General features: G+C 28.2%; 2 protein-coding genes across 3 annotated transcripts; both read right to left on the reverse strand.

The window, feature by feature from the left end:
* Positions 1-260: 260 nt before the first annotated feature.
* On the reverse strand, positions 261-4,567 carry LOC101489547 (protein ROLLING AND ERECT LEAF 2). Its single transcript, XM_004506794.4, has 4 exons — positions 3,876-4,567; positions 2,143-2,318; positions 1,769-1,992; positions 261-1,126 (listed from the first exon to the last, which is right to left on the reverse strand). Exons 1-4 carry the CDS (start codon positions 4,381-4,383, stop codon positions 328-330), a joined length of 1,707 nt encoding a protein of 568 aa, XP_004506851.1. The 5' UTR covers positions 4,384-4,567; the 3' UTR covers positions 261-327.
* A 444-nt stretch (positions 4,568-5,011) lies between these two features.
* On the reverse strand, positions 5,012-7,945 carry LOC101512015 (uncharacterized). Of its 2 annotated transcripts, none has more exons than XM_012717603.3 (6): positions 7,761-7,945; positions 7,340-7,472; positions 7,126-7,247; positions 6,860-7,004; positions 6,040-6,180; positions 5,012-5,618 (listed from the first exon to the last, which is right to left on the reverse strand). In XM_012717603.3, the coding sequence occupies exons 1-6, from the start codon at positions 7,811-7,813 to the stop codon at positions 5,157-5,159; spliced, it is 1,056 nt and encodes a 351-aa protein (XP_012573057.1). In that variant the 5' UTR covers positions 7,814-7,945; the 3' UTR covers positions 5,012-5,156. The 2 variants fall into 2 exon arrangements, with proteins under 2 accessions (XP_012573057.1, XP_012573059.1); XM_012717605.3 differs by having other exon boundaries at positions 7,126-7,229; positions 7,761-7,943.
* Between the last annotated feature and the right edge of the window lie 1,178 nt (positions 7,946-9,123).

The raw sequence follows: 9,123 nt of genomic DNA on the forward strand, positions 1-9,123 counted from the left end.
AATATTTGTTTATGTTAAAATCGATAATATAACATATTTCATATTTATTTTAGTCTTTATGTAACTTATATTTGAAAAACTAGAATATAAAAAATTAAAAGTAAAATATGGTATATTTACAAAAACTAAACTAAAATAAAAATATATTCTATAGAGATTAAAGTGATATATTTGTTGGAACAAATATATATTACCTATGTTTAATGTGAGTTTATTTAACACAACAAGTAGTTTCAGGCCACAACCCCAACCAAGAGATATCAAGAACAAGTGTAATAGTCTATATCATTACTTCTCCTTCAACAAAATTAATACACAAACCAATTCTCATGATGAGCTTTGTGCCAATCTTAATTTATGTACTACATAACTTAATTCACTATACATTTTAGAACATTCAAGAGAAAAATCTGTCATAGTCCTAAAGAGCTCTAGCAAATCATTTTTGAGACACCTTAAAGATTTTTGCCTAACATGTAAGCAATGTCTTTCAAAAGCATCTTTTTCCTCATCCAACCTCTTCTCTAGTTCAATCAAAAGTCTCTTCTTCTCCTTAAGAACCTCATCAGCCTCATTACAATCACCTTCTGTTCTATTTGGATCAAACTCATCTAGTCTTTTCCTTTTGCTATATTTGCTCTCCCACTGATCAAATTGTGTGCTTTTCCGCGTGTACTCCTTTCGTATCTCATCACATTTTCTCTTTAGAACCAACTCCTCTTGTTGTCGTTGATAAAGAGAATCTACTGCAGCAACAAAGTTTGCTATGGCAATTCTAGCAAATTCATCAGGAAGTTTCTCGAGACGATCATTCCAAGCATGAAGAAGGATTTGTATAGGACAACTTTTTGGTGAAGAAATATTTTCCTTTATATCACTATCATTAAGGAGTGTAAGATTCAGTTTTAACCAAGTGTATAAGGCTTTTATGAACCCCTTTTGATTGTTTATCGACTTTTGAAACTGTGACTCCCATTCTTGCATAACAAGTAATAACTGATATGTTCTATCATGATGGTGCTCACTTGTTTCCAAAGGAAACTGAGAATCCGATGATCTCAATAACTTCATAATATTTAACTGCTTCTCATGGTGGGAATGCATGATTCCCCACATTGTGGCCATCCTGTATTTGATAAAAAAAATAAAACTTTAGTCTTATACTCTACTTCTGATGACTTGTAAGGTTCAAGACTTAGAATGTTGGCCATATACATGTATGATGAGTGAATATGTAAATTGGTACTCAAAATTGTAAACATCGATCAAAATAGTCTCTGATTTTTACGAATTATCAAATAAATCTTTGAAATTGTAAATTGTCCATCAAAATAGTCTTTTTGATAATTTTATAAGTTAGAAATTATAACGCGACACATTAACTAAATATGCGGCTCTTCAACCCTAATTCTACAATAATGTCACCACACTTGAGATTAATTTGCCAATGAAATTTAAGTCTCTTAAGGACTAATTTGTCTGTAAATTGTTTGTAAATTAATCCTTGCACAATTGCAATTACTGACAAATTTGTATCTAAGATAACCAAAATTTTAGAGGCAAATTAACCTCTAGTGAATTGAGATTGAGGTAGGATCAATGTAACATGCTCACATGTCACGTCATAGTCTTTAATAGCTCGAATGACATTTTATTATTTCAGAGATAAATATATCCATTCAAAAAAATCAAAAACTATTTCAAGGACTAATGTGCTTATTCATTCCACTTATAATTTATAACTACTAAATATCAAATAATAACTCACCCATCAACAAGCTGAACAAGTTTTGGGTATAACTGTTGATCGCGTAAATGATTTATCTCAGAGACGGTTGAATCCAATGATTGCATATCTACAATGTACATTGAATTCAAATGACTGATGACTGCTTTTGCTTTCTCCAATGCTTCATTGTTTGTACCTCTTTTTTCTAGCTTGATGAGAGTGGCAACCTTTCTTTGGTACTCAGATTTTGTTAACTCAGCAGCCTATTAAACAATATTCAGCTGCAAAATTAGAACAGAACAAGAAATGTTTGGACCTACTTAATTACAGCTACATGATCATATTTAAATAAGGGAATATGTTAAATTAAAGTCCTAGCTAGTTTCTATCACATAGCTTTCTACTCAAGTTACCTTAACTTCATTATAAAGTTTCTTTTCCCATGCCAGCAACTTGTCTAATACATTAACAAGAGTTTCATGTTTCTCTGAGTCAAAATCATCTTTCACTTCATCCACATTTGGTGTTTCTCTAAAGGATCGGTCCCATGTTACAACTCGCATCACCCTTGCAGAGTAATCAACATTTCCTAAAAAAGAAAAGTACAATTAAAATTCAAAACTAAGGATCTCTTTCTTCTTAACTCCACTCACACACTCATGGACTCATGGTTAGTGTTACAATCAGTCATTTACTAGTTAAAATGATTCAGTTATTTCTGTTTTCTGTTAGTAGTTTTTGTTTAAATTGTAATTCAAAGTGGTAGTTAGGAAGTCTTAGAAGTTAGTTAGAGGCTGTTAGTGGCTGTAAGTAGTTAGTTACAACAGCTTATCTAACATGTGCTTTGATATAAATACAAACTAGTGCAGTTACTTGATATACAAGAAATAAAGTGATTTTGATTCTTTTCATTCCTTATTCTTTCTACCTTTCATCCTCTCAACTTAGAATTGATTACAAATTAACAAGTACATTAAAGTGTTCTAACATTTGTTTTAGTTATTTTGCTTCTTTGTATTTCTCTCATGTCAATCAATGAAAGCATTATTGAGTTTACATATGTATTACTATCATAATATACTTTCATGATATGGTATTCACTTTGTTTCTCTTCCATTTCAGTCAACTGACAAAATGCCTATACCATTTCATCTATAGACCAAAAAAGAAAAAGAATGCACTTAAAGAAGTGTGAAATTATCATGATACACTATTAAGATTTTAACAACATTTTTGCCTTTATTTTTACTACAACTCCAAATATAATTTGCTTTAGAAAAACCACAAAAACCGACACATTTTTAGCTCATAATGAATGAGCTTATTATAGATAGGGAATAAGAGAGCTGGTTGAACATAATGTATTTAGTAAAATTAACAGTTGAACTTAATGTCAAATACAAATTATATAAATTTACCCGACACATTAAATTGAAGGCGTGTCAAATATAAATTAGGCTAAATATCACCTGTGATTCATTAACTTAATTTCAGTTAACATTTTAGTCATTTATATTTTTTCCCGATTTGTTCATTTATTTTGATTTTAAGTGACAATTTGATCTTTTATATTTTACAATGTCAACAATGTTATCAATTTTTTACAAAAATTCATCAAAATTTTCAAACAAAACCGATAAAATTAATTATATTCTTCAATATAATACAAATTTTATCAAATTTGTAACTCAAATCTTCAAATAAACTCATATTTTCATTTTTTATTTGATGTTGTTAGAGATGAAAATATGAGTTTATTTAAATATGTAAGTTATGAATTTGATGAAATTGCATTATATTGAGGATGATAATTAATTTTATGGATTTTGTTTAAAATTTTTTATGAATTTTTTGAATTTTTATAAAAAAAAAGAAAGATAACATTGTTGATATTTTAAAACATAAAAGATTAACTTGTCACTAAAAATTAAAATAAATAATCAAATCGAGAAAAAAAAAATAAAAAGATAAACTACTAAAACGTTAATTAAGGTAAAGGAGTAAAGTGTTGTTTAGTCTATAAAATATATAAACTTAAATTATGTTTTAAATGAAGGCATGTCCCGGTATCCGTCCTACCTTATTATTTCACTTAAAATTGTGCTAAAAAAAACATAAAGAAATAATCATGAATTTTTATGGTTACCTCCGGTATCAGAAAAATTGGAACGAAAGTGAAGACGAGTAGCCTGAAGAATTATGGAAACGTCACGAGCAGCTTCAGAAGCCAATATAAAACGATTATCAACTTCACTCAACACCTGAATCACACAATTCTTCCTCTCATTATTTCTCAAACCACGTCCTTCAGTTTCTTCATCTTCATCATCAACCTCTTCCACGGCGGTTTCTACCGTATCGGATTGAATATCCGGCATGGTGATAGCACGGCGGAGAGCAGCGGGGAAATTAGGAAGAGGAGGAGGAGGCAAGGGAGGAAGATCGTAGGAAGGAGAGAATTGAAAGTTTTGGTGTTCGCCGGCTTGAGCGAAGTCGATGAGAGCGGCGCCGGTGTTTTTGAGTGAAGCGGCGTAGGAGGAGTGGGCGGATGCGAAGTTGTTACGGAAGGTAACTGTCTGTTTCATGAAGTAGTTACGGTCTTTGCTGTTTGATATGGTTTCTTGGTTCTCCATTTTTGATTCGTAGCAACCCATTTTCTTTTTTGCTTCTTGATTTTTATTTTTTAACTTTTTATTATTTTGTTTGGGTTTATGGCGAGGGGTGAGAGTGTGGGTGTCGAATGGTTGGAAGCTTCGGCGTCAAGGAAATGAGACGGTGTCGTTTTAGTGGAGAATGTTGTTATGTTATTCGGGTTCCATTTTTTATTGCTTGTGGGAAAAGAGAGAGAATCTGATTTTTGTAGGAGCATCAGAGAGAAAAGAAAAAGCAAGGTTGTCAAGTGGACAACTAGATGCTGTAAAGGCAATAAAACGATGGCGTTTTAGATTATGTTTAAATTATTTAATTCATATCTGATAGTTCAACTGAAAAATATCGATATTATTATATTGTATATTTTATTATAGGTTCGACATCTATCGATATTATTAAATTGAATATTTTATCATTGGCTCAAATCTAAAACTTCATTGTGTAAGTTAATTACAATAGTATTTTTTTTTCTAAAAAAAATTAACACAAACTAATTATTTTTTTATTTAAATGATAGTAGGTTTGGCCTAATCTAGAACACATACTCTTTTTTGTTATGTTACTTCATGTAATAATTGGTTTATAAGCTTATATATTTTCTCCAATTTTTATTCTCATATGCACACGTATATATACATAGAGAAACTAATTTTAAACTCATAATCTAACATCTTTACAAATTTACTACAATTGTGTCTTAAATCCTAAACCTCAGACATAACATGAATATGAGAAACTTTATATTTGCACAAATCTATGATTCTAAAGCTTTTTCTTATGATCTTCCTGTGAAAGCTTTGAGACGAGCTATTAAATCATCATAATCAGGCAGAGTAGTAGGCACACGCCACGCGCCGCCTGGTATTTGTGCAAGCCCTTGTGATGATGATATTGTATCATCTGAAGTTGATGGTTTCATTCCACTTGAATCAGTCTTCTGTAGTGTTTCTAAATTTGTTGTTTTGTTGGAATTGATTTCACTTTTGTTGTTATTAGCATTTTGTTTGAGGTAAGGTGGTGGAATGAGCAAAAATGAATTTGGTTTCTTGATTTCTTGTGCTACTTTTTGATGATCATCCTCAGATATGCTTCCAAATGAACTTGAACTATCTTTTCTTCCATGATGTGATGATGTATCTGTGCTTGTTTCATCATCATCATAATCACTACTGTATTGGTGTTCTCCTCCTCCAATGTTGACTATGTTGTCTCTGTTGTTATCAGACATAGGCCTCCCCTGTTATTAGTCAGTTTATGTATTTATCAATATATGTTAGTTGTATAATAGCTTAATACTAATCAATTATTAAATCAACAACTTGGTGTCTAGGGTAAAACAATTAAATATAACTTATATACTTCCTATACAATGAAATATAAATAAAATATTTTATTTGAAAAGTTAATGTATTTGATTAAAAATTAAGATCAAATATATCAACTTTTTCAGATGTTCTTTTTATTTTTATTTTATTTTAGATTAGTTTATTATTTTATATATTTTTATTAATTTTAAAAATCAAATTTCATAACACCTACAATATCAATGACTAAAGTTGGTGAATCACTCAATTATTAATTCTAATTTATATTTCTAATGAATCAAACGCTCCATTTGCTTAGATAGAAAATTAGTCACAATGTGAAAAATTACTTACTTCATATAATGATGGGTGTGTATAAAGTCTTTTCATCAAAGCCTTTGCATTCCAATCTATAGAGAACTCTTGTGCTATATCATATAATAACCTAATCTTCATTTCCCTTGTAGAAGGATCTCTTCTCAACTTCTCAACAATCTGAGGAACAACAATTATTTAAGCAAGCCTTAAAAACAATGATATATCTCAAAACAAATATTAAAAATTAAGAAGAGATGATATTTTTTTAGTAAGTCTATTTTTTATTTTACGGGTGACAAAAATTAATTTTGCTTAAATTGAATTGGTAACATTAATTTTAGTCAAAAATAGGTTTAAAATAAAATAATTTATGTTTAACTACGGTCAAGTAAAAGTGAATAGAATAATAAATTTAAGCGTAAAAATCATGTTTTGAGACAAAAATTACAAATTATAATGTCAAGTTATAATCAATTTTATTGTGTTGATTATGCGGTAACCAAAATTGATTTTGAATTAATTGATTTTATAAAATTGATTTTGACTAAAAGTTAATTTTATAAAAAGTGGTTTATATAAATTGATTTTGACTAAAGTTAATTTTATAAAAAGTGATTTATATTTGTATACATTGGTGAGAAAGTGAGTTAAGTGATAAATCCAAAGTTAAAAATCAATTTCAATGACAAAAGTTACAAATTATATCTTCAAATTAGAATCAATTCTAAATATAAAATCAATTTTACTCGAGAATCACCAATGATGTCAAAATAAATTTTAAATGTCACGGATCAATTTTGCATAAATTAGAACCAAATACTAAGTAAACTCTACTAGTGTGGATAATTGATTTTACCTCTTTATTTATGTATGGTTCAAGAGAATTCCCATATTTCTCTATAAACAAAGTTCTAAGGTCACGCAATTCTGGTAAATCAGAAATTCTTGCTGCAGCATACATCAATGATGGCACAGCTTCTTTGCATTCCTCAGGGCATTCACTATATAAGAAAATTTAAACAAATGCATTTTGAGTTGGTAATTCAAAATAGTAAAAATCATGTTATTTTTTTATGAATGAGAATTGAGACATAATATTAATGCATACATAGAAAAACACACCTCTGCTTAGTTATGTCTTCAAGATGATCAGATATACATCCAATAAACTTTTCAATTAATTCATAGCATGATAACATTTTTTGCTCAAACAAAAGTCCTTCAGCCTGCTTCAAGTGCAAAGACTAAACCATCATTCAAATCAAATAAATAAACATTAGAAAAATTCAAAAAAATTGCAAAAAAAAAAATACAAAAAAAAAAAAAAAAACATTACCCTTTTATATGCATCATAGTCAAGCCCTCTCCTAAGAAGTTCAGCAATATCACTCTTCGTAAACTTCTCAACAGCTCTTCTCTTCTTCTCTATCCTCTCTAATCTTATCTTTATACACTTCACATATGATATACTGTTTATTTTTTCAAAAGTGAAATCCAACACATTAATAAAAAAAACATCATATAACAATTATTTTTAAAAGACAGAACCAAATAATTAAAAACAAAATTGCTAATTATACCTTATTAATTTATTTCCAGTTACACTTCAATTATTTATGTGAATTCAGTTAAAAACGTATATAATTTGAATTCACGTATAAAAAATAATTTATGTAACTAAAATAAGAACGGGTGTAACTAGCAAATTTTTAAAATTAAAAATCACAACTTTAGTTACTATTTGTATTGTATTGTACCATTTTGAATAGAATTTAGGCTTCAATATCCACCTAAACATTTGTATGATCATAGAATATGAAGAGACCCAATTGGCTAAAAAGGGAAAAGACTATTTTTTTGTTGGATATTTTTTAGGCTATGTTTTGGTTAAATTAAATATAGATGAACTAGTATGTGTATTTAGAATGATTGAACATAAAGTTAAGGTAAGAATCAACATTGAGGAGAACTCAAAGAAAAGAAATGGAAGCTCTCATGAAGAGAAAAACTGAAAACTCCTAAGAGAGATGAAAGAGATAGATATATAGAGTTAAGGAGAAGCTTTTTATAATTGAGAAACATTAAAACGACACAAGTGTGATACAAAACGACGATAGAACAAAATATATTATAGTTCCTTGATTACCAAGGAAGAAACTTAGAGGCAAAAAAAGGGAGAAAAAGGTTGTTATGTACTTATGTTAAGCAATAAAGAGTGTCTGAATTTGAAGAAAATAATAATAATAACGATAATGCAATGTATCTGTAATGTGATAGAACATAGGGAGAGAGAAGAGAAGAGTGAGATTGTGAAGTTAATATTTTTTTGTCACATTTACAAGAGAAAATAACAAAAATTATTTCAAAATTAATGTACTCATTAATTGTTTTAATTATATTTACATATATACTTTTATTAAAAATTGTGAGAAGCTAAATATTCATTAATAATATTAAAAAGACAAATATTTTAAATAAAAGTATAAAAGTAATTTAAATAATAAATACGTAACTTTTTCTCATATATAAAATTAAAAATTTTCTCTAAAATTTTTCTTATATATAGGACTAGAGAGAGTATTTGATAATCAGGGATGTTTGTTCTAAAAATAAAAGGATTTAGACAACAACAAAAAAAGTATCATGGGACGATTTTGTAATGATTTTGTTAATTATTAGGAAATAAAAAAATAATCATTTAAATTTATGAAATTTTGAACGTTGATTAATTTAGTCCTTTAAATTTGTAAAATGATAAATTATTAGTCAAATTAGTTTTCTTTATGAAAATATCTCGCCTTTAAAAACAAATGGTTTGACTAAAATAGTTAATGAACTTTGATTAAAAATGAATTGTTTATGAGAATTTAAATTCGATTATTGACCGGAACAATCTTTGATCTGATTTTACTTACTTTCAAATGGAATTTCATATTCTCAAGACCGCTTTTCTTTAGAAATCGGAGGGTTAACACTAAAGAAATAATATCTCATCTATAAACATTCATAAAACCCAACTAAAAAAAATTATTTTAACTCGAATACTCTCTTGATGTATCAAAATAAACATAGAAATTTTAAAATTATAATGTTAAATTTGGAAGGTTAAATGACTAAATT

This window comes from Cicer arietinum, chromosome 6, assembly GCF_000331145.2.
Source record: "Cicer arietinum cultivar CDC Frontier isolate Library 1 chromosome 6, Cicar.CDCFrontier_v2.0, whole genome shotgun sequence".
Lineage (NCBI taxonomy): Eukaryota > Viridiplantae > Streptophyta > Magnoliopsida > Fabales > Fabaceae > Cicer > Cicer arietinum.

Coding starts and splice junctions, on each gene's coding strand:
- LOC101489547 (XM_004506794.4), bottom strand. CDS start 4,383: ATGGGTTGCTACGAATCAAAAATGGAGAACCAAGAAACCATATCAAAC. Junction 2,319..3,875: donor CAATTTTTCTGATACCGGAG/GTAACCATAAAA, acceptor TTTCTTTTTTAG/GAAATGTTGATTACTCTGCA. Junction 1,993..2,142: donor AACTTTATAATGAAGTTAAG/GTAACTTGAGTA, acceptor ATTGTTTAATAG/GCTGCTGAGTTAACAAAATC.
- LOC101512015 (XM_012717603.3), bottom strand. CDS start 7,813: ATGATCATACAAATGTTTAGGTGGATATTGAAGCCTAAATTCTATTCA. Junction 7,248..7,339: donor ACTATGATGCATATAAAAGG/GTAATGTTTTTT, acceptor ATGATGGTTTAG/TCTTTGCACTTGAAGCAGGC. Junction 7,005..7,125: donor GAAGACATAACTAAGCAGAG/GTGTGTTTTTCT, acceptor TTTCTTATATAG/TGAATGCCCTGAGGAATGCA.